The following is a 25735-nucleotide window of genomic DNA, read 5'->3' on the forward strand; positions in this document are numbered from 1 at the left end:
AAAATGTTATCTTTATTTTTCAATTCTTTCGCGACTTCACTGTTAATCAAGATTCTCTAAAAGGGGTCTGATACATCATAGAAACTCAAGAGTGGTTCCAAATTTACGAAAATTTATTCTTTCACAAGCTCAAGTAGCCTTGAATTTATCTTCAATCACTTTTCATTCAATTTTTTATCAAATTTCACGTATGATACATGATTTTGAACAGCCTTAATGAGCTGTGGTACGAGATAATCCGTTTATTGTGTCAAGAGTTATGAGTGTTGACAATTTTAATCCTTGAGGTGTCTTTGCGTGCCTCTCCACTAGGAAATACTGACATACCGCAAATCTAAGGGATGGTTATGATAGAACAAAACCCTTGTATAATAATATTGAACAAAACATTCATTTGTTTAGTAAGAAAGGCCTTGAAAAGGTATTACAATAAACAATGGAAAATTTGTATTTTGCCTCAGTGCGACATGGCTTTCTTTTTTGTGAGTAATCCCGGTGCCACTGTAGGCTTACTGGTAACGTACTAAATTAAAAAATTCCTGAGGAATCTTGTTTAGAAATAATTGTACTTTAAAATAATAACTTATATGATTTCTCATTTATAATACTCCAAGTTTCATGGAGTAGGCTACAGTAGAAGTAGTAGCCTACTGGTAGTTTTCCAGATTTTGTTTTTAATCTTCAAAAATACCCCTTTTTTGCAAAGCTGTAGCTTCAAAACCAGAAATTGTAGAATGCTGCGCAAACACTGCAATTCGTTGAAATTTTTTTTAAAGAAAGCTTTTTCTTAAAAAAACGCGAGGTTTTCGAGCTAAAATGGAAATAGTCAAAATTTAGGGGGTGAAGCTGCCTTATTTTGACTTGCCAGAGCAAATTTCAGATTCGAATTCAGCGTCCCAAAAAACATAATTTAAAACCTTGAAAAAAGTCTTCAGCAGCTGTTTCCTGAAAAATTACCATTCAACTGGACTATTATAGGCTAGTTTATAGCTAGATTAGTCCATTTTTAATTTCATTTAAACTCTAGCAGTTGCCATTCCAAACCCTCCTAAAACCCAAACTTTTCTAATAAGGTGCAAGCCACAAAATGCGTTTTTATTTTCAGTCGGACTGAGTGGACAGAAAGCACTCTAGATACTATGTCAACCCAATCAGCCAATCGGAGAGCTTCCTGATGTTTTGTGCCGACTGAAGAAACGCCTCCTTTGGCTTTGCTCTGATACTGCAGAATCAATAGTTTCTTAAAATACTAGGTACCTACACAGTAAATTAATGCTACAATTTGAAAATTCAAACCTATAGGTTACTAACCCTGGAGTAGTCAAGTTTTCTTGAAATCACAAAAACAGAAACTTGATTCCACTACCCTTCTTCAAGTACCTATATCCACTAAGAATCTTCTTGACTTAAGATGCTGAACATGTTTGACTTTTGCATTCAACTTTGAGGCACAATCCAACCTACAAATGGGAAAATAAAATAGAAACAGTTTTCAGTTGAAGAAAAAAATCAAGATTACGTAGGCCTATAGGTAATGAGACTTTTAATAATATTTTGCAACATAAATATAGAATTTTAAGGTTATAGAAGCTTTAATTCCAGTAAACTTGACTGAATTGTTTGTCAATTTTTCAAATATCGCTCTTTCAAGTTTACTTGAAGTCAAGAAAGCGATCAATGGTACCTACTTGATCGATTCCTTTTCTCGAGTGTCATTAAGCACAGATTACGTGATGTGTAATCAGTGTAATAGTTGAATAAATTGAATGGAGTTGAAGTATTAGTCTAGGCAATAATGAATGCTCAAAAAAGGGTATAGGGGGAAAAGTTGAGAAGACAATTTTTGATCTCGCAGTTCTCTTTAGGGTAGTAAGGAGGTAAACATATCAAAAGTCCCCACCCCTACCCACTGTGCAAAGGGGGTGGGGGTGGTTTAAAGGTAACATTTTTGCTTTCTCGCATAAAACTCAAAAACTATGTATCCTAAGTACTTGACTGTCATATAACAAATTAAAGCTTACATAATTTCCTACAATATTCATTTTCACAACTTTTTTTATAACTCCTCTAGTTTTCGAGATATCCGCTCTTGAAGGTGTGACATTTTTTGAAAAACACGTTTGCCACAATTTTTTTTCTATTTTTGCTCTTATAACTCTTTGAAAATCGATGGAAAAATCCATATTGATTATGAGCTTATAGAGCATTAAATTCTCTTCAATTTGATGTACAATTTCACACTTTTACGAATTTCCCTACACCTTTTGCAGCAGCTTTAGTGTTTAGTGTGAAATCTCCATTTTTGCAACAATAGACCAATTGACAAAGGTTGGAATGTTTTAAACAAAGTTTTTGACTTTGCAGCTTTGTTGAGACTAGTTAGGAGGAGAACATATCAAAAGTCCCATTCTTAACTCATGTGCTAAGGGGATGAGGGAGGTTTAAAAGTTGCATTTTTTAGCGTTTTGCTTCCACGCTCATATCTTGAGAACAATGCGTTCAACCAACATAACTAACAAATCAAAAATGAAGCTTGATAAGTTCTCTACACTTTTTGTTCAGTGGAATTTTGTGATATTCCCAACAGTTCCCTAAATATTAGCTCTCTAAAGTGTGCAATTGTTAAAATAACAGGTTTTTATCCAATGTTTTGCTCTTTCAGGGATTATAACTCTCCAAGAATGCATCATAAGAACAGATGCTTATCGTATGTTTGTAGAGCATTAAATTCTCTTAAAAATGATGTATATTACTTCACTATTCAAAGTTTTTCTTCCATTGTTATACAGCAGCTTCAATGTAGGGGGTGAAATTTTCATTGCTGCAACAATTATTGATCGTTTGACAATGACATTTGAAGGGGGTCTGTGACACAAGCCACAGCGTATTTACTTTGCAGCTTGATTTGGACTAGTTAGTAGGTGAGCATAGCCAAAGTGCGTTTCTTTATCCCCTCTGTTGAAGGTGAACCGCTGAGTTGACACTTGTTGCAAAAATGAAAATTTTACCCCCTTCATTGAAGCTACTGTATAACAATGAAGGAAAACTATGAATAGTGAAGTAATACTTCATTCTAAAGAGAATTTAATGCTCTACAAACCTACAATAAGCATTTGTTCTTATGAAGTATTGTTGGAGAGTTATGAGCTCTGAAAGAGCAAAACATTGGATAGAAACCTGCTATTTTAACAATTACACACTTTCCAGAGCGAATATCTCGGGAACTGTTGGGAATATCACAAAATTTCACTGAACAAAAAGTGTAGAGAACTTATCAAGCTTCATTTTTGATCCGTTAGTTATGTCGCTTGAACGCATTGCTCTCATGATATGAGTGTGGAAGCAAAACGCTGAAAAATGCAACTTTTAAACCTCCCTCATCCCCTTAGCACATGAGTTAGGAATGGGGACTTTTGATATGTTCTCCCCCTAACTAGTCTCAACAAAGCTGCAAAGTCAAAAATATTGTTTAAAACATTCCCTTCAAATTCCTTTGTAATCAATATGGATTTTTCCCATAGATTTTTAGAGTTATAAGAGCAAAAATAGAAAAAAAATTTGTGGCAAACGTGTTTTTCTCAAAAATGTCACACCTTCAAGAGCGGATATCTCGAAAACTAGAGGAGTTATAAAAAAAGTTGTGAAAATGAATATTGTAGGAAATTATGTAAGCTTTAATTTGTTATATGACAGTCAAGTCCTTAGGATACATAGTTTTTTGAGTTTTATGCGAGAAACCAAAAAATGGTACCTTTAAACCACCCCCACCCCCACAGCACGTGTGGTAGGGGTGGGGACTTTTGATATGTTTACCTCCTTACTACCCTCAAGAAAACTGTGGGTCAAAAATTGTCTTCTCAACTTTTTCCTTTATAACCTTTCCTTGACTGGACTATATTGGAATTACTTTCTGTTTAAATTCACATAGTTTAAAGCATTAATCTCTGTCTACAGAATACCAACCTGTAACTCTGAACGTAGGCTTGATTTCAAAAAATCAATATTTGGACAACATTCAAAATGTATAATTTATGTTTCAGAAACTGGTGTGTCCATACTGTCTGCGCTAACAACATTCCCAAAATTCCTACCAAGAAAAAAGTGAGGTTATGGTAATGTTATTGATATTGCTCTTGCATAAGGTTACATCATAACAAATCATCTTTTAAATTGTTATATATATTTTTCTTTTCATATTAGCAATCAAGATATTATAAGCTCATAAATTGAAGTTCAATATTCAGTATGAATAATTCATTCTACAATTTCTTCAAAAATCTATTTTCCCAACATAACTCCAGTTCGAATGAAAGGTAGGTTTGATCCATCTTAATTATGGTAATATTTTTATTGCTATCTTAACAAATATACGTCATAAGATGAATAAATGATTTTTATTCCATTCAAATGGTCATTTTTTAGGAAACAGCCCCGAAAGAATTTCGTCTCTTCTCTATTTATTTTGGGACGCTGAATTGAATTCGAATCTGAAATTTGCTGATATAGTGAGGTCCAAGTTATAATGGCAGTAAATGAAAATAGAAGAATAGCAATACCGATTTTCTACATTGATTAATTATATTTCTATACCGTCAAAAACATAATTGATATCGTTGGGGACCTAGAAAAGGATAGTACCACCGGCTTTGTCGGAAGATAGACAAGGAAAGCAAAACCAAAGTTATCTATACTTTATAGTATATAGTGAGGTCCACGTTATAATGACAGTATTTGATCAACTTAGGTTTCGCTATCCTTGTCTATTATTGACAAAGCCGGTGTTACTATCCTTTTCTGGGTTCACAACGATGCCAATTATATTTTTGACAGTGTAGAAATATAATTAATTTATGCAGAGAATCGGCATCGCTATTCTTCTATCTTTATCCACTGCCATTATAACGTGGACCGCACTATAGGCCAGAAGGCGGCTTCACCCCTAAAACCCCCAAATTTTGGGACTTATTTTAAATTTTCTATTTTGTGTCGACAACTTTGAGTTTTTTGAAGAAAAGCATTCTCTAAAAAATTGAAGACAACAAAATTAGCAATAAGTTGAGCGGTCGCGCTGAATTCTACAATTAGGCTAATGTTTTTGTAACTTGTAGAATTATAGAGTAATTATAGTACAATTCTGAACAAAGTTCTTTAGAAATTTAAAAATTTAGTATAGGTGGTAGGGAGAGTCCTAGCAAAAATAGAAAAACAATGTTTAACAGCCAAAATAGAAATTTTCCATTGTATATTGTAATACATTTTCAAGGCCTTTTCAACTTAACAAATCAATGTTTTGTTCAATATTATTATAAGAGGGTTTTGATCTATCAGAACCATCCCTTTGATTCACGGTATGTCAGTATTTCCTAGTAGGCTAGAGAGGCACGCATAGACACCTCAAGGATTAAAATTGTCAACACTCATAACTTTTGACACAAAGAACGGATTATCTCGCACCACAGCTCATTTTTATCAGCTTATAAGGCCGTTCAAAATCTTTTATCATAAGTGGAATTCGATTGAAAAAAATAAAAAAATCCCTATTAAGTTGTATTGATATATAAAAATTGATCATCTCCATATTCATGCAAAGCTGTGTTTCTTGTGTCACATGAAAAATTAAAAGTGTAGTGATGATTGCAGAGAATTCTCGCCTCTTTTCACTCCTATAAACAATACTTCCGACGTCAATACCATTCAAAAGTTAGCACACAAAAATACTATTGCAAAAATTATATAATATTGTGGAGTTAGGGGCATAGCAAATGATCTGTTCGTGAGTTATCTAATCACGAATCACGGATCGCTCTCTATATTTTACAATTAATGGTAAAACAAGTTTGAAAAATCTTTCTGTATTTGGTCTTCCTCAAGGCACAGTCCTTTCACTATTGCTCTTTTTGATTTATGTTAATGACCTTTTGAATCTGAAAATACCTAACTGCAGAATATTTTCATTTGCTGATGACACGGCTCTTGTTTTTTCTGGTGTGTCATGGGGGGGATGTATATAACAATGCAAATGAGGGCTTGAGAATTGTAAAATCATGGTTTGATAGACATGTACTCACCATGAACCTGAAGAAGACTAAATTTATGACTTTTTCTCCTACTGAAATAGGTCAACCAGTACAAACCTTGTCTTTACAAATGCATTCTCACGCTTTGTTAAATCATGTGGATTGTGATTTCCCTTGTATTGAAAAGGTGAAATCCTTAAAATATTTGGGTATAATGATGGATGATCATATAAAATGGGATACTCATTGATTATTATTAGTGCAGACGGCTTAAATATCTAATTTATAAGTTTTATAAACTAAATCAAATAGCTGATTTGGTAATAATGAAAAAGATTTATTATGCTTATGCGCAATCACTTTTCCAATATAGAATTGAGATATGATGGGCTGCTTATGATATCCATAATTTATGAACAAATTATTCACATTACAGAAACACCTTATCAGAGCTGCATTATGCAGGCCAAGATTGTACCCTAGTAGACTTCTTTTTCAAGAATTCCAGGTGCTTACAGTGAGGCAAACATATGTTAAAAAAATCATATTATTCATGAATAAGAATAGTGACACATTCAACTTAAGGAATCCAAACCCTTATAAAATTCTTATCTCACTGACTCACTGATCACGATTTCTGGAAAACTACTGGATGGATTGCAACAAAACTTGGAATATAGATTCCTTATACGTCCTAGGTGCTCACTAAGAAATATTTTGGCGATATCTCAACTCTAAGGGTGGTTTTTAAGGGTTTAAAGTTCGTTTTTTAGCATGTATATTCTTCTTCTAATCTCTTATTATAATTCAAATTTCCATATCATATGTTACCATAGAACCATAATCTAGAGAGAGTACCTCTTCGAAACAGTTGGCAACTAAATTAATAATTTTGTCAGGTTGGCATTAAGTAGAGATGACTTCATTAGGTTGGCACCAAGTTGAAAAACTGATTATTAAAATGCATTCATCGAGAGAAAATTGATTGGGAACTGCTGCTTCAATCAGAGCTATTGCTGGGAGTGTGGATGAATTTCATTTTTCATAAAACAAATTTTTATGACGGGAGTTGCTTCTATCAATTGATCCTATTCTATCAAGACTTATTTTGTTTGTATATCCGACAGATCGCGAAAACTACTTCAACAATTTCGATGAAATTTTAATAATTCAGTATGATATATGGAGGGTATTTTTAAAACATCAGAAGTGTCCGTTGTGGAATCTGTTTGCATAGAATGAAGAAATTCGGCCAAAATTCAACTTGGGCAAAAGAAAGGGGTTATTTATTAAAACGGTCAAATAGCTGTTGTTGCTTTTCCCAATGTAAAAATATCGTCCATAGAAGTAAGATGAAGGTAGCTTTCGATAAAAATATTGGAGAATATGCATAACAGTTCGTTGACTGTCAGTATTCCTCATTAATAGCATCAATGCTCCCCATTCAAATAATTCTGACAAATTGATGTGAATCTTACTATAATCTGGTTACTTCAGATCAGATGAAGATAATAATGTTAATGATCGCTACTGTTTCAATTCCAATCATGTTTGACATTTTTGCTTTTGATGCCAGCTGTTATTATTATGTGAAATAGGCTCTCCTTGAATGAAATCATAATCATTGAAGAATATAATTATGTCAATATACTAAGAATATGTGTAATATGAAGTCAATTTCTGTTTGAATATGTGTGTTTGTGGATATGTATGGATATGTATGTATGTCGGACGGATCTCGAAAACGGCTCTAACGATTTTGATTAAATCAAGAATATAGTGGATTTGCGACAAAAAACATTCTTTTGGAACAGGTCTCAACTCTGGGAAAACTCGCTGGAGTTCCTTGAGAAGGATTATTGGTCCCTAAAGTAGCAGCTGATCAGAAAAAAGTTTTCCATAGTCTGTTGAAAACGTAAGAGAGTGTGAGCAAATGAAAAATATTATAATAGCTGTAGTTGAGTTACCAATTTTGGCGACCTTATTTTAAAACAATGCAGTATTCATGGAACATCTGGAAGAATAGATTCAGAAAGTAACCGGATGATAGTAAAATAAATTTAAAATCGGTCTCTCCAAACATATGGTAGTTGAATGTGGTGTTCATTGTGAGGTGATAAAAATGCGACTAATTTTTTCAGTTTCTATTATATTGGTTCCTATGTTGTTCTATGTTTGTACGCAGCCATGGCCTTGAGAAAACCATGTTGAGGCTTCTCTGATTGGTTCTCGTGGTATTTAGTCCGGATTATGAATTAACAGACGGTGCAGACAGTTGCACCGTCTGTTAATTCATAATCCGGACTAAATACCACGAGAACCAATCAGAGAAGCCTTCTATTAAAAAAACCTTGCTCTGATTAATTCTCATGAAATTTAATCCTGATTGAACAGGCTTTTGTGCTACCACTGGGTCTTATATTTTCATGTTTCAAAATCAACTAAAAACTAAATCGAAAAAAAAACATAATATTCCATCAGCTGCTCCTATTTCCTTTCGTGATGTCATTGCATGGCACAAGACAAACCTATTGATATTGATAGATCACAAGTAAATACTAAAGTTGTCAATTCAGAAGTTAAATTGAGTTACATGTTAGTTTACAACCAAATTTTCATCCCTAAGCTTTCGGTTTTAAGCTAAGATCAAAGAAAGAAATCATATAATGGTAGTCAATAATCAAAGTGATTGAATACACTCTATTCAGATTTATTCAAATTCACATTAAAATGATCCCACTTTAATATTTATTATAGTAAAGTTTAGGACATAAGAAATCAGCCACAATATTTTGTACTAAACTATTATGAATGAACTCTCATGTATGAATGAACTTCCATGGGACAAAGAATCAGTGGATTGACTGCTTTTACACTTTTGGATAAGTGAAACGAAAAGTAAGCGACAAGCTATGCCGAAAATTCGAGAATAAGAAAGAGATCCATGGATAGGCTACCAGAGTCATCAAATTCCGAATCAACTTAATTTGGAATTTAATGTTTAATTGCATCAAGCAAAAACAAAAATAACATGATCACTGCTAATTTGATAACTGTCAACGGGAAATATTAATTACCAATGAGTAAAGTCGAGGTCGGCTCTTAAGCCCCGCCCAATATTCTACAAAATTCGCTGCAATAAGACTACTCTTCTACAGAGCACTTCCAACACATTTATTAATTATTCGAATGATTTGACTCAATTATTTTCATGCCAAGTTGTGGCGTAATCTCAAAAACGATTAAAACAATTATGGTAGGATTTAGATTATAAATGTTTCACAAAAATAATTTTATCTTTTAATTCCCGTAGCGAAGCACGGGTACCCTGCTAGTAATCCATATAATTTGCGTCCCTCCAATCCATTACAATTTGATATTGACTTTACCAGCTTAAGTGTATGTAGACGTCAGTTTGAATATCAGTGTTACTTGTTTATAAATAAAGTCCCAACTGAATTCATTATTAATAGAATTACAAAATCCATAATGAATCTTATACTGGGTTGGATTAGGACAAATGTTCATTTTAAATTATCCATTATGTAGTGTTTCATTCTTGTGTTATAAATTAAAAAAAAATTGTCATGGCTTCCTTGAATTGGTCTTTTTAAATTTGTCATTTGCTTGTGATTTTGTTACTTTGTCTTATCGTTTGTAAGTATTGAGATGTGACCTGGTTTCCATAATGTTAGTTATTCTAGTGGTTTGAATAAGCTCACAGTTTGTTCGAACTCACTGCCGGCGCACAAGTTTTCTTTGCCGGTAGTGCCATTTTGTAAGTTAGAATATTTATTTTATCAATCTGTATTATTTTATGGCAAATAAATGAATTTGAATTTGAAAGTTACAGCGGGTTTGAAAAATAGGTGATTTTTATTTTTCCATTTTTTCGCGACTCTACTGGTTAAGTGTTTCTAAAACGAGTATGATACATGATAGAAACTTGCGGTTGGTCTCAAATTGAAGAGAATTTCATGCTTCATAAGCTGAATTGACTTTAATACATTTTCAATCACTGTTTTATATCGAAAAACTGCCGAGACGGTGAAAACGATGAACATTATCATCAATTCTTGAAACGAACGAATATAACTTCACAAATATATTTTTATAATAAATATTCATTTCACAAAAAAGATAAAATTCTGTTCTACTTATTCAAGACCAGGTACCTACCATTTTTATCATATCGGGTTACCGAGATACGCAGCTTTCAATATAGAATTAAGTCATTATTTTGTTTTTGGAAATATGGGTTAATGTACACTCAATAATGAATTTCCCATTTTTCTATCAAATTTTTATATCAATTTTTCTATCTACATATGATTTTGAACCGTTTTGACGAGCGGAGAAGAATGTGTTGTGGTACTAGAAAATCCGATCATTGTGTCAAAAGCTATGAGTGTTTGAAATTTTGATCCTTGAGGTGTCCTTATAAGAACCTCCACACTTGGAAATCCTGAAATTAAGTGCATATAACTGGTGATTCTGATAGAACATAACCCTTGTATAATATTATGATTCAAAATATTGATTTGATCGGTTATTTCAATAGAAAATTTGTATATTGCCTGTAAGACATGGTTTTCTATTTTCGCTAGTACTCTCCCTACCCCCAATACTAAATTTCAAAATTTCTGAGGGATCTTGTTCAGAATTAGTTGTACTTTTACATTATATGTATTTTTTCATTTCTCTTTAATAGGTACTTAAAGTTGTATACAAGTAGTATAGAGTTTTCAGAATTTGAAGAAAAACTCTTGAAATATACCCCTTTTTTGAGAATCTTCAGCTTCAGCTCCAAAACCAGAAATCGTAGAATCCTGCACGTCTGCTTAATTTATTGGGAATTTTGTTGTTTTCAATTTTGTAGAGAATGATTATCTTCGAAAACCACGAGGTTGTCGAAACAAAATGGAAAATTTGTCCCAAAATAACAAGGTGCACCAGAGAAACTTATTTGAAAAAATCTCGTACGTTGAATTTTTTGTGTAGAGGGACAGGAGGGGAAAGTTCTCAATTTTGTTAAGACCTTCTTTTCTAATGGTCGATCACTTTTCGCGCTCGATTTGAAATTCCTCCCCACAGACTCGTTCCTGGCCATAAATTCGATTCTGTCGTGGGTAAACTCATTTCAGGAGTGTGGAAGTGTCGCTGAACCCAGAAATGGACTTCAACGAACCATCAGAACTCCAGAAAATATCGTAAGAGTGAGGCAGTCAGTTGTGCGTTCTCCCAGGCGTTCGGCTCGCAAACACGCAGCTGCTATGGCAATTTCTGACTTCACTGTTCGACGAATTTTCCATGAAGACCTTCAACTTCATCCCTACAAATTGGCTGTTGTTCAAGAATTGACTGAACGCGATTTTGTTGCCCGTCAAAATGCATGTGATATGCTGATTGACAACCTGCCTGAAGACGCGGTCATTTTTTCAGTGACAAGGCTCATTTTCGCATGCGATTCGTCAATGCGATGTTTTTTATAGAGTTATTTGGAATCTCTGGTTTATGTCGATCAAGAACGGACCATAGCACACCTCAAGAACAACATTAGCGACGCCATTGCCAACATACCGATTGATGTACTGCAACGAAATTTCAAAAATCGACTTCATCAGTTTATGCGCAATGGGGGCCGCCATTGGTCAGATCTCATTTTCAAGACTTCATGGAAAAAAATTGAGATATTGTATTCTCATATAAAAAAAAAGATTAAAACATTATCTGAAGTACTTCTATTTGTATTGACCTTTCAAATTAGTAAGTTTCTCTGCCGCATCTTGTACATATAATATATATTATTATTTATTTATTTACATGAATACATACATGGAGACAACATAATTAAGTGTAAAATTATTTTTTTTAACCTTGGTCTATGAATGCATATGCATGTGTATATATATATATATATATATATATATATATTATATATATATATATATATAATATATATATATATAACAAGATTCTATTAGTATTTAACATTTATTTATTTATTTATTTACATGAATACATACATGGAGACAACATAAATTAAGTGTAAAATTATTTTTTTTAATCAGATCTCAGTCTGGTATTGAATATGTGTTTTGGATTTGAACAACATATTCATGATCATTGACTTCAAGGTATTATATTCTATACATTTCATTGACTTTATAATATATCCAATTCAATTTAGAAGAATGAGGAAAATTAGGCTGCACTTCTGTATATGAGACGAGCTGAGCCGAGCCGAGCCTTCAACTGTGTGGGCCATGGAATCCTACTCAGAAAAGGTCTAAGGAATTCAGTCATTTCTATCTTAGGCTCTCACCTTTGTGGAAGGACTTAGCTTGTCTATCTTGGTTGTGCAAACTCCAAGACTCTTTCAGTGACTTTTCGTGTACCTCAGGGATTAGTGTGTTTTATATAGATAGGCGTAATAAGATTATATAGTGCTGATGCCTACACTATTCCTAGTAATGATAAATGACCTTGACGTCAGTGGTTTTCCTCTTTGTCTTGGACTACAGTCATATATAACAGGTAGGCTGATAGAGTCAGCCGACTCTCCCGCATTTGCTTCCTGCTGCTCAAGATGAGGGGTCTGGTGACTGAGAGGTATCTTGTGATCATGTATCAAGCTCTCTTCCATTGCCACATCACCTATGGATTGCTCCTGTGGGGTCACTCGGCAGGAGCTGCTGATTTCCTGAGGCTGCAAAAGAGGGCTGTGAGGATCATAACATCCAGCGACCATCTTGCCCACTGCAAGTCCATCTTTGATCGCCTTGGTGTACTGACAGTCATCAGCCAGTATATCCTTCTTTGCTTGGTGTATATCAAACGAATACAACATACTGTGGCTGCCCGTAGTAACATTCATTAGCACAACACCAGGCACCGTGAGCATTTGGATGTCCCCCGGAGACGCCTCCACCGATTGCAGGCCACCCTGCCCTGAAATTCTTTAACAATCTGCTTCCTAGTGTGAAACAGTTGGATGAGGACGCCTTCAAGAGAACCGTCAGGAAGCTGCTGTGTGACAATGCATATTATAATGTAAATGAATTTATGTTTGATGATTTGAATTTTTACTGAAAGCGGTCACTGGATCGCTGCCATCTGAAGTCTGAACGCTTCTCTATTGAATTACGTGTATTGAGTTTCTCAACGGTGATCTGTTTAGAACTTCATATAACTTTTCTATTATCCAAATTCTGTAGGCCTTATTTATTCATGAATTCGCTTCTCAGAATGACAGAGGGGAATTTCAGTCATTGGAACCAATAACAAGCGAGTTGGAGACGAGAGGCACGCCTCATGACATGACACCTCTAGCCTTCACCTAACCTTCCCTGATTGCCTGACGACAACTCAAATCAAATGCAAAATTTTGCAAATAGGCGGCATCAGTTGTTGGGTGATAAATTCACTCTCAACTCCGCTTACTCTATCCTGTTTGTGTAACTATTTTAAATGCATTAATCTCTAAACTACGACAGTAGTTGGCTGGTCTTCTTGGATGACAACTTTACAAGAATTCTTGACTCTGCACACTCTCTGCTGACATAGGCCATTCTAGGCGAGGCTGGAAATTCAATGAGAAATTATCAATGACAGTATTAATGACCTGGAGGCCAGAATAAAAAATATGACTCATAAATTAATTTTATAAATAGTATAACGTTTAATGGGTAAAAGTTTGGCTTTAATGAGCTTCCTCTTTATCAGAGAATGAGATATTGAATTGTCATATTTCAATCTCGAGATTTGATGAGTTAGCTTGTACACAAAATTCATGAAAATAATTTATTTGCTGAGGATGATGCCCACATGAGCTCTAGGCTTGTACGTGGGTAATTAGACAGATGATGATAAGAGATGAGTGAACCTACAGCTTTAATAGTCTAGTCGGTGGCTTACATTGAGCATACATGAGAGAGGCAGAGGATTTGACTTCGGATTATTTTTAGGGGGTCTCTAGTGTATATGAAACTCGATGTCGTCACGTCCCAGGGTAGTCACAGATTGGTGTTGAGGGGGGTAAGTTCTAAAAAAGCGCGCTTATAAAATCGCCTGTCCTGCAGTTACTATTCATAGTACAGCTTCGAATTTTTTTCTCAATATTATGTACACATAACTGGCTTTCAATATGTTCCTTTACATTTTTGCGATAAACCGCATAGTTTTTTCGTAAAAAATAAAATATCTCGAAAAATGTATTTTTTTATTATGGACTTTTTGTTATTTCTCGAATATTTAAGTCGTTAGCCGACTTAGAGGAAAAGGTTCCCAATAAACATTGTTGGCCGTTTCTTCCTGAATCCAATGATATATAGTTTGGGGGTTACGATCATAGATGCGGCGGTGGGAGGAGGATAAGTAGCACTGTTACGCTGCGGCGCGGTCCTCCCCCATGATTTGCGCGTTGTGGCCTGTCTATCGCATCGCTCCTACTAGTCTATGCATTCAAATTATGTATTTCAGGAACGCTATCTATATATCTTATGTATTTTCGGTCGCTGAACACGATTTTTCAACTCTTAAGCCTCAATAATTGATAATTCTCATCATAATATACAAATTATGGTCAAAATTACAAACTTCATCTCATTCTGCAAGGAAACTAAGAAATGACTATTTGAAATCAACGAAACTTGGGTTTTAAGAAATATATTAAGATGGAATAATGATAATATTTTTATGTGTTTATGTTTTTATTTCAAATTAATTTATTGTGATGCGCTTTTCAAACTCAAATGTTATTTAGAGGAGTTCGTCTCTTAAAGTGGTCACCCTTACAATGGGAAATGCGGCGCATGGAGCTCAACTCATCCTATCAATACTTATCTGCGCAGTCACGAAAACAAATCGCTTTCACACAGACAATATTATTGACAGATAATCTACTAGATTGAAGTACCTATTCGAAATTTATATTATTGATTTATGGAACTTGCTAGGGTATTTTACTTCATTTATTCTTACTTATAAACTTACACTATCGTGTTGAAGTGGTTAAATTTTGTTTTTATTTTCAGTTCAATGATGCTCTCATCATTTTCATAATGCTCACTCTTATTTTTACAGCTCCAAGCTTCCTGAAAATTATGTGAATGGCTTTCGTGATCCAATTTGGGATACTTATGAAACTGATGAATCAGATGTGGAATCCAGGTATGTGCATACCATATCCATTCACTTGACAAAATAATGAAGAACTCAATTCAATTGGTCTATAGGTTCAAATCAACTAATTTTTAAGGCCACTCACGAATATCCTGCTATGCCACTTATCTTCTTCGATTGAGAATGTGAAGACAAAAAACTACCAATATTGAAAATTTCAATATTTTACTTTTTAATCTTTTTGTAACTGTAATGTATTGAAATAACTCTGCCAAAAAGTCTAATGAAAAAATTGGAAGTTTGATTATTTGTAGTATTTTTTACAAAATGTGCTGTGGAGGATTAGCTTTGTGTGGTGCCTGGTGGCTATTTTGATCTAAAACAGCCTTCTGTTCTAAAGAAAAATGGACCAGCCTCTGAGTAGCTTATACCAAATCACAAGTCATCAAGATTTTTGTAAAAGTGTTATGAAAAAATAACTTTTGAAGTTTGAGGTGTATCAACCTCTTTTGATTTAGAAACCAATATAAAGAATTTTGTAATTCATAGGCCTTCAGAATAATTTTATTCCCAAGCACTCAATTGACTACAATGCACTTAAAAAAACTGTACTTAGATTAAAAAAACTTTAAATTTGTGAAATTGGTGTTATGATCACTTTTGAGACTGATTACAGACGAATTATAGCTTAGATTAAAATAAACTTATGAAATTAAAATAAACTATTATTTGACAAAACTGGGTCTAAGAGTCATTTCAGAGTTGCTGGCGAATTAAGCTACTAAAATAAGAAAACAAGAAAAAAGTTTTCTATTTCTTCAGAAGAAATAGAAAACTAGCGAAATTCATCAAAAATTAAATTTTGAAACAAGAATAATACTTCTGATTTCTTCATAAAGGTGCATTTTTCGTTTGTGTGTAAATTTTCGCAGTCGACGACGGCAAGCATTGTTGACATTGATATTGTCCAAATTTCAAGTGTGCTAAAACAGCTGATCTAATAATAAATTTTCATTATTTGTGTTTATTGACCGAGCGAAGTGAGGTCTAAGATTCAAGTCGACATTGTTGGGCATTTCTCTTAATTTTTAAATGTTTTAATTTTTATATGTTTATATGTTGCGCATTTACGGCGAAACGCGGTAATATATTTTCATTAAATTTGACAGGTATTTTCCTCTTTTAATTGCGCGTCGACGTATATACAAGGTTTTTGGAAATTTTGCATTTAAAGGATAATATAAAAGGAAAAAGGAGCCTCCTTCATACGCCAATATTAGAGTAAAAATCAGACTATAGAATTATTCATCATAAATCAGCTGACAAGTGAGATTACACAGATGTGTGGAGAAGCCAGTCTATTGCTGTATTTCCATAAGGTCTACAGTTTCAATCAGGTATTTGTAGATGAGAATACTGCGTGAGGTCTACTTTTCACAGAACTACTAGTTATTTAAGAATAAAAACATTTCTGATAGTGTCAACATATTGCCATTTGAAAGTATAAAAGAGTATAAATTCAAGATCCCCCATTAAAACTTAACTTAACATAATCTTTTAGGTCATTTAGACAAATTGAAATGCACCCAATGTGAGATCCTCTCCCTGTCGTGGTCGACGACGGCATTTACGCATAAACGAAAACTCAGCTTTAGATTTAAGTTGCGTTTTCGTTTATGCGTAAATTTCCGCAGTCGACGACGACAAGCATTGTTGACATTCATATTGTCCAAATTTCAAGTGTGCTAAAACAGCTGATCAAATAACTTTTCATTATTTGTCTTTAATATTGAAGAATTAAACATTTCTAATAATATCAACATATTGCCATTTGAAAGTATAAGCTCAACCTGCCCCATTAAAACATAATTGAACTTAATCTTTTAGGTTATGTAGACAAATTGAAATATACTCAATCTGAGATTCACTCCCTGTCGTGGTCGACGACGGCATTTACGCATAAAGTAAAACCCAGCTTTAGGGATAGAATCTCAGATTGGGTAGATTTCAATTTGTCTACATAACCTAAGAGATTATGTTCAATTATGTTTTAATGGGGCAGGTTGAGCTTATAATTTTTTATACTTTTAAATGGCAATATGTTGATATTATTTGAAATGTTTAATTCTTTAATAATAAAGACAAATAATGAAAAGTTATTTAATCAGCTGTTTTAGCACACTTGAAATTTGAACAATATGAATGTCAACAATGCTTGTCGTCGTCGACTGCTGAAATTTACTCACAAACGAAAATGCACCTTTAAGGAATCTAGGCCATAAAAAGGACATAATTATGCTAGCACTATTGTTTTTTTTTTGTTGTTTCAGAGTGCCACATGGATCAATGTTCAGCATCTACAGTAATCCTCTCGAGATCCATAGATTCTTTGAGTCTAGATTTGATGAGATGGAACAAAAAATGAATGAAATGATGAGAGAATTTGCTACATCTGATAATTTTGATCATTTTGCGTCTCTTTTCGGTATGCTCAAAATACATACTATTTATTATTTTTCTTCCTCTCCTGATATAGATCATACCAGCCTGTGTATATTTTCTCAGTTTAATTGTTATCATTCCCCTGATGCCGCTTCCACACTCTTGCCAGTGCTTTGTACCAAGTGTATACATATGTCGACGAGCGCGAGAGTGTGGATGTAGTAGCGCTGGCTACCGCTCGTCACTACACCGACCATATAGATAGATGCGTACAGCGAGCCGCTTGGCAAGCGACATGGCAAGAGTGTGGTGCTGGCATCAAACATGATGAAATTCTCAGCATTTCCTTTTCAGTTATACGTACTCTGAGTTCTCGGCAATTTATGTCAAAAAGGACCAATTAATTCTCAACTAGTCTTAACATTGAATGAAATGGAATGTTGAATACCAGAAAGTTTTATTATTTATGTTTAGCATAGATAGAGCAGAACAATAATTTACAACGTGATTGAAGATTTTGCAAAAGTATCATGTAGTTAGATGTTTAATACCTTAACAAATCTATACTCAATCGCGGAAAATCTGTTATAAACGATCTCACCCAGAGATTTGAATTATGATGCTGTTAACTTATTAAGTAGACTGGTCTATAAAATTATCAAAAATGATTGGTATAAAATGCGTAGAAATGATAAATTGCGAATCTTAATCACTTATTTTACTCTTTCAAATGAGAAAATCAGTAATATTTTGTGGCTTTCTAGGGATGCCATCTGTCACTCCGGCAATTGAAGTACCACCAACTGCCCCAGCCCTTGAACCATCAAATAAGAACATAAGGGATGAACTTTTGAAGCCAGGATTCAGATCTGGGAATTCGGCTGAGGAACGTGTTGATAGTGATCTAGATGGCAGGTAAACTTTTCACCGAATCAGATGTTATTTTATTTTTCTTCGTTTTAACTTAGACAAAAGATTGCATTAGAATATATCCCATGGTATAGGGCGTTTACGTTCCAAATTTTACTGTTAACTCAAGCCGATAGTCCAAGTAGTTATTATTAGTGATGCTATGTGACGCTGGTGGTCTCTCAAACTGTGCCGTTATTACACTCTCACCTGGTCATAACAGTAATAATAGACAGTAGTCGTCAGTATTGGGCTTGAGTTAACAAAAAAGCGGCTAGAAATTTGGAACATAAACGACCTATACCATGGGATATCTTCTTATGCTATTTGTTATCTATGATTTTAATTATTGAGAAATTGAGATGAAGAATAACAGTTTTAATGTGAAAAATGGGAGAATAGAAATTTAACGAATAATATGGGCCTAATAAATATGTGTCTTGTGGATTTGTGGTGGTGGTGATAACTTTCTTTGGGCAGATTAGTTGTTATTTGTTACATATCGTTTATGTTTTCCAGAGTGAAAGCAATTGAGATCATATCACCAACTTTGAGCTCAAAAAAATTATATACAAGAGGTGACCCTTTTCTTTTTTATCATCTTCATCAAGCACAAAGTTTTCTTATTTATTTTTGGATGAACTATATATATCTCCACTTCAAACATCGCATGTAATCTGGCACTCCCCTATAGATGAACGTGGTACACGATTTTTCATCATGAAACGCATCTCCTGGAGTCATGGGTTTAAATGTCACCTACTCAACTCCAATCTTCCTGCAACTAAGAAAGCGTTTTGATGAAATGATTTGAATAAAATATTTGAAAAAAGGTTTTGTTATGTGTCACTCAGTAAACATTTAAGAAAAAATGAATGAAAAAGTATTAATTCAGAAACAAAATATAAAACTACTTGATAATATTTTGCAGAATTGCATCAGATGAAATAGGCAGTCTGCTGGACAAGAAGAAAAGTAGTGATATAAGTTCGGCTGTAGCCCCTTTCAGCCCTTCTCCACCAACTGGTGGCTTCTCCTCCTCCTCCTTCTCTTCCTCGTTCATTTCTCGGACAATACGTCGTCCGGATGGCGTAAGTATTTTTTTCACTACTCTATTCAATTTATTGCAAGATTTCTCTATCTATGATAGCATGTTGATTTATTTGCAATGGACATGAAACACATTGTCTCAAGTCTTTGATCAAGGCCTAGTATGTGCATGAAAACTTACCACTGCTGGACTTTGTGCATGTCCCGCCAGACTGATCATCACAATACGTTTATTTTGTCAATAAATTGAATAAAACTTGATTTTATTTCAAAAATAAACATTTTATAGATGAAAACAAACAGTATAACTGTCAAGTATACGGGCTGTTCCACTTTAACATTGAGAAATCACGTTTTGCAACACATTTTGATGAACTCTTACAATAAACTTTGTGATCACAAACTTCCAACTGGTCCCAAATTTACAAATTAAATTTCTCATTAAAATTAGAATTTATCAGGAAAACATTAGGCTTTTACATTTTCTCAAGCATTTGGGCTTGAGAAAAACAAAAAAAAAAACAACCAGGAGAAGAAACTCAACTGTAATCTTCTGCTGTTTTAATTTCAGTAACAAAACCTTTTCGGAATTTTCGTTCTAGACTTATTTCAGCACATTGTATGTGATTTTATAGAGAAAAAATAAAATAATAATTGAAATGTAGCATCTTATTCTATTTTTCTCTATGGTAATACGTAATACCTCATTTCCTTATTGTATTCTTATTTATCCAATCAATCACTCAATCATTTAGCTACACAACTTCCAGAAAAGTACCACAGTTTAAGTAACCTAAATCTTAATTATCATGCCGGCGCTTCACTCTCACCGAGTACGTACGAATGACGACGAACGCGGAAGTGTGGATGCCACCGCTCGCCTTACTCAGCTCGGTGCCTTCGCTCTGACATGATATTGTCTAACAACAGATTTATTAAAAATCGAGGTATCGGTTTCGGTTGTTACACCATTATCAATATCTGCTAAAGTAAAACTACAAGTAAAGAGCAGCAGTATTTATACTAACGTTCACCTTGATATATTACGATTTTCACCAATAGCGGTGGTCGACCGTTACTTCAAGTACTGCTGCTCTTCAATATTGTAGTTTTAGTTTACCAGGTATTGATAGTGGTATGATCAAAGCCGGCATCTCGATGTTTCAATAAATCTGTTGTTGGACAGTAACTGGTATTTTTATTCAGTATGAACAACAACCACAATATCACCTTCTCAATAATTATTCAGAAAGTCGATCATAGGCGTTGGACATTCAACAAATGGCTCGGCGAAACTTTCAGCGAGAGTGTAGCGGAGGCATTAGTTACGGAACATTCTATATTATTATTCTTTTTAATTTTTTATTCTTTATTGATTCATACAATAAGTACATCATCAAAAATGATTGGGAGGAAAAAATAAGGTAACCTTGTGCTATTCCTCTCCCAAATTTAGATAAAGTTACACATTAATTAAATTAGATTAATGGATCGCCTGTCTCATTTGCAGATGATACTACTTTTTCATATTGTGGTGCAAACAGTGAGAGTTTATTTAAGGGTGTGCAAAGGCTAAAGGGTAGGCGCTCATATCTCAAAAAGTAATGATCGGAAAAAAATGTTTTCCTGAGAAAACTTTTTAATTTTGATAGCTTAATGATATTACAAATCGAAAAACTTTGAAAAATATCACGAGTAGAAAGTTTATTTTTAGCCTTTGCACAGCCTTAATAAGATTCAGGAAGATTTGCATAAATTACTTATTTGGTTCAATTGTAATGGTCTCTCCCTCGATGTATACAAAACAAAATACTTGCTTTTCACTCTGACTACAACTTGGCAATTCCAATCAGCACTAAAATTTCATAATTATTCATGCAATCAAACTAATTGTGATTGTGAAGTAGTTACGCAATCTCTATAAAATATCTTGGTGTATTAGTAGATGAGAAGCTCACTTGGTCTTGCCATATCCATTATTTGAAAATTTATCTACTAATACTTCTAATAAAATGTTATTTCCTTAGAAAAATTCTGTCTCAATCTGTTTTAAGACAACTTTATTGCGCTCTTGTGGATTCCAAGTTGAACTATGGAATAACTTGTTGGGGCTCCACATATAAAACCCACTTAAATCCGTTAATCACCATCCAAAAATCCATTTTACGTGTCATGAAGGTGTGAGGAGAACCGAGCACTCATTCCCAGTTTTCCAAATGTTTAATTTTTTACCATTGCGCTACATTTATGTCTTTAAAGTTTTATCTTCATTCTTTATCCAATCAGGAGTTCGTGGAAGGCAATTGTACGAGGGCAATCACTTATATAGCACAAGAAGTGCAACAAATAATCTTCTAAGGCCTCCTAAAGCTTACAACACCTTTTTTCAAAAATCTTTTGTCTTCCTTAGTCCTAAATTTTTCAATAATGTGCCTAATTACATAAAAAGTGTTAATAATATTCATTTATTTAAAAAACACATTTTCAAGTTGCTTCTTTCTTCTCCTCCTGAAAATATTGAGAGTTTGTTCACTGTCATTGGTTAACTTTGATTTTAGTTACACATGAAATATTATTCTAATTCGTGAGTGGTATGTGAATCTGTGCATGAATGCAGCAATTGAAAAACTTTTTTCTCATGTAAGTTACTCCTACTTGCAAACAATTTTAATAATTAAGCAAGTAGTATTCCTTTTTTTGACATCCTGTTAGATTAAGTATGCAATTTTGAATAATGCTTTTTATTTATATTACAATGTAAAAAAATATGCGATGCTGTAATAGTTCATGATTGAAAAATTGTTTTGTTTCAAATTATTGTAGCCTATTGATGTGAAAATAAAGAACCGTTTGATTTGATTTGATTAGTCCGAAATAGGTCAAGTGTTGTAGTTGTTCACTTCACAATAAACTTCACTTCACTTATTATGTGTTTGTTGGCGACAGACTATTGAGCGAGAGGACATCGTGAGGGATGGAGCAGGCAACGAAAAGAGAACTGTGACTCTGAAGAGTCCCAATGGCGAAGAAACAACAGTCACCACCGAAATACCTGCTTCAGGAGAGCCAAAGCCAATCACTGGTAATTACACAATTCACTTATACATCCATCAATCATCAATAGGTTACATACATATGATACTCATTACCTCCTTGCATTCTTTGTGTTTCTTGATAAAACATTTACTGAAGGGTGAATAGTTAATTTCCTTGTAGTAGTAGTAGTAAATTATGTAAGTATAGTGCTATCCTCGTCAAAAGTCAACATTGGTTAGCTTTCATGTCAATTCTCTTGTTCAACCATTGAATAGTAATGAGGCCTTTTTGTTGGGTCTGCAGTGTCGTGAGCTCTGTTCATTCATTGGCTCTCCTGACATTACTCCCGTAAGATAAAAACATTCTAGAGCTGTTAAATTCAATATACTTACGTATAAGTGAGCCCAATTTTGATAAAACCTCGAGTCTATAAATGAGCATCGCTCCAGCACAGTTTATTTGTAGGCTACGATTTTGTCAATAATATAGTTTTGTACTATCACGTTGTTTTGAAGCGATTCGTTGATTTGAATTGTTGGGCCAGTTTCTTCAAAATTATAAGCTCCCGTATCGTATAAGTTATAAGTTACCTCCGCAATTCATTTTTTAATGCATTACAATACACGTCTATGCTGCTATTTGTCTAGTGTGTAATCAGCTTGTCCCTGTACTACAGGTATTTCTGCGTTTCATGTAGGCCTTGGATATACTGTGTCTTTCGATTAATTAGAGGAAATCTTCTTGTTTAAGATGAGGAAAAATTAGTCTTTGAGCATTCATGACAGATCAAATTTCAACAATTATCTTATAGGACGCTTCCATCATCTGTTTTATCGTGTCTTATGTGTCAAAACCCTTAATCATTTCTAATTATCCTGTGAATTAGTCCATAATTTTATTCCATAATTTTCAGGCCCTCAGCGTTGGTGGATCTGGTAGAGTTATCACAACCTGTTTGTCTATCGGAGCTTTAAATGGTTTGGTTACCTGATTTATTGACAAATTGTATCTTATATGAAACTTCTATTTATTTGCTATTCATATTAATCAGTGTCTAGATAGTTTCTGTCACATTCTTCGTGAAAAATTCTTGTTTGCCCAGAGGTATTAATTGTATTAATTACATTGTACATATTTCAATTGAGTGTTATTATTGTAAATAAAGAGAGTTGTGCTCCTAAATATTGTTATTTTTCAGTTCTGTCATCAAAACTTTCTCTATCTAATAACTTATACGCCTATTCCTCTGTCATTTTTCATTTTTATTATCAATTTATTTTGATTTTTAACTGTTTAGTATTCAATTGAATCTCTTCAGAATGATGAAATAATAGTTAACCCAGAATTCAATTATAATTTGTACTTTTATTTTGGCCACACAATGCAATACATAATTTTTATATAGGACTAGATTCAGTATCAAGTTCCATTATAAGTATATCTATTATTTACATTAGTGCATAACCAATGATCTCTATAATAATAATTATTAATGTGAATCTATTAACTGCAATAAAATTCATTTCATTCATAACAACAAGTAATGAATTTAAATTGGTTCTTTAAAGAATTCAAATTCACAATAAGATTATAAAAACTCACGATTTTATAATTTCACACATACAAATGAACTAAATGTATCATGATTATACATAGATATTATATAATATATAATAATAAAATTCAATTCATTCATAACAACAAGTGATAAATTGAAATTGATTCTTTAAAGAAATCAAATTCACAATAAGATTAAAAATACTCATGATTTTACAATTTCACACATACAAATGAACTAAATGTATCATGAATATACATAATTATTATATAATATATAATATTTGTTAATGATTTTTATATCGAAAAATAGTTACCTTTTTATCTCTTTTTTTTCAAAATGTTGAGACTATGACAACTCTTCAGTGATTATCTAGAAGATGCAATTTCGTTGCCGTTTCAATAGAAAAAGGAAAAATTTAGGATCCATCTCTCATTATCTGGAATACTTGTGATTATTTACAGAAATGCTAATAGATTGTGGGGTTGAATATGATACTATTGCAAAAGTCTTACCAAAGGTTCAAGAATGCTAACAGGCATATTAATAGATTGGGTGCTAGGCTGAAGTCCGTCCTTGTGAGTTGAATTGGTCAGCTATCATTATTCAAGGATTTTCAAATATTTGGGGACTTATATACTCTATGAAATATAATATTCAGAAAGTATATTTAGGTTTCAAAAATCACCAATATTATCGATTCATTACGACGTTGTTAAAAGGAATAGTAAAAATCAATTTTCCTCCACCAGTTAATAGTCGTAACGGAATTCTAGAGTATCATTTTCCCCCACGAGCCTATTAAATTATATAAGGAAAATGTTGTTTCAGGTAGAGGAAAATTGTTGTGTTCATCAAGGGACTTGAGTAGCCCACTTCTTCGTATTTGGGGAAATATTCGTCCGATAAACGAATTCTCTCAGTGAGGAAAAGTATTATTATAGTTTCTAGATGCACATATATATTATTGTATCATAGTTAGGGCTATTAAACTTAAAACTGAACTAGTATTTACAGTGCTAACTATGAAGTCGTTCCTTAGTCTCTCTGGTACTTTTAAATACATCAATTCTTATAAAATTAGTTATCGCACAATCTCGGACTCAATAGATGAATATTGAATAATCTGCCTATCACTCAAATCATCCAACCATTTTAATCATTAGAAAGATTTTCTCGCAAACTGCTGTCATTTTTATGTCAAAAATAGGATCTCAAGGATTTCATTCTTGAATTCTTCTCAAAATGAAAGCTAAAATTGAGATTTTTCCATGTACAGAGTGTTTCTGAAGTAGACCGACAGACTTCATGAGAGATCTCTTTACATCAAAATAAAAAACACTCTCCAGTAAACATTGGTATTAAAATGCTGTGTTACTGAGATAATAATGTCGAATAAAACCAATAAGAAGTATGTAACTTCAATGATTGTTGAGATAGTGAGAAAAATAAGTCAAACCCCATAATTTTCCTATTCAAAAAGGTTATAACTAGGATACTTTGAGGGTATTTTCAATCAAAGGGAATAGTAGATTATTAATTCCAAAGAAAAAATATATTCAGTTAGTGGTTTGCGCTGATAAGCTATCGCTTAGATACA

General features: G+C 33.4%; 1 protein-coding gene across 2 annotated transcripts; it reads left to right on the forward strand.

Moving 5' to 3' along the window:
* Nucleotides 1-4040: 4040 nt before the first annotated feature.
* LOC111048073 lies at nucleotides 4041-25675 on the forward strand. Of its 2 annotated transcripts, none has more exons than XM_039424345.1 (7): nucleotides 4041-4313; nucleotides 15102-15188; nucleotides 17471-17625; nucleotides 18347-18497; nucleotides 19423-19582; nucleotides 22488-22623; nucleotides 23491-23759. In XM_039424345.1, the coding sequence occupies exons 1-7, from the start codon at nucleotides 4246-4248 to the stop codon at nucleotides 23514-23516; spliced, it is 783 nt and encodes a 260-aa protein (XP_039280279.1). In that variant the 5' UTR covers nucleotides 4041-4245; the 3' UTR covers nucleotides 23517-23759. The 2 variants fall into 2 exon arrangements, with proteins under 2 accessions (XP_039280279.1, XP_039280278.1); XM_039424344.1 differs by lacking the exon at nucleotides 23491-23759 and adding an exon at nucleotides 24967-25675 and having other exon boundaries at nucleotides 4075-4313.
* Nucleotides 25676-25735: the final 60 nt, after the last annotated feature.

Source organism: Nilaparvata lugens, chromosome 3, assembly GCF_014356525.2.
Source record: "Nilaparvata lugens isolate BPH chromosome 3, ASM1435652v1, whole genome shotgun sequence".
Lineage (NCBI taxonomy): Eukaryota > Metazoa > Arthropoda > Insecta > Hemiptera > Delphacidae > Nilaparvata > Nilaparvata lugens.

Bases quoted from the DNA above. Each gene is read 5' to 3' on its own strand.
- LOC111048073 (XM_039424344.1), top strand. From the start codon at position 4,246: ATGAATAATTCATTCTACAATTTCTTCAAAAATCTATTTTCCCAACAT. The intron at 4,314-15,101 runs GTAGGTTTGATC...TTATTTTTACAG, and splicing joins AACTCCAGTTCGAATGAAAG to CTCCAAGCTTCCTGAAAATT. The intron at 15,189-17,470 runs GTATGTGCATAC...TTGTTGTTTCAG, and splicing joins GAATCAGATGTGGAATCCAG to AGTGCCACATGGATCAATGT.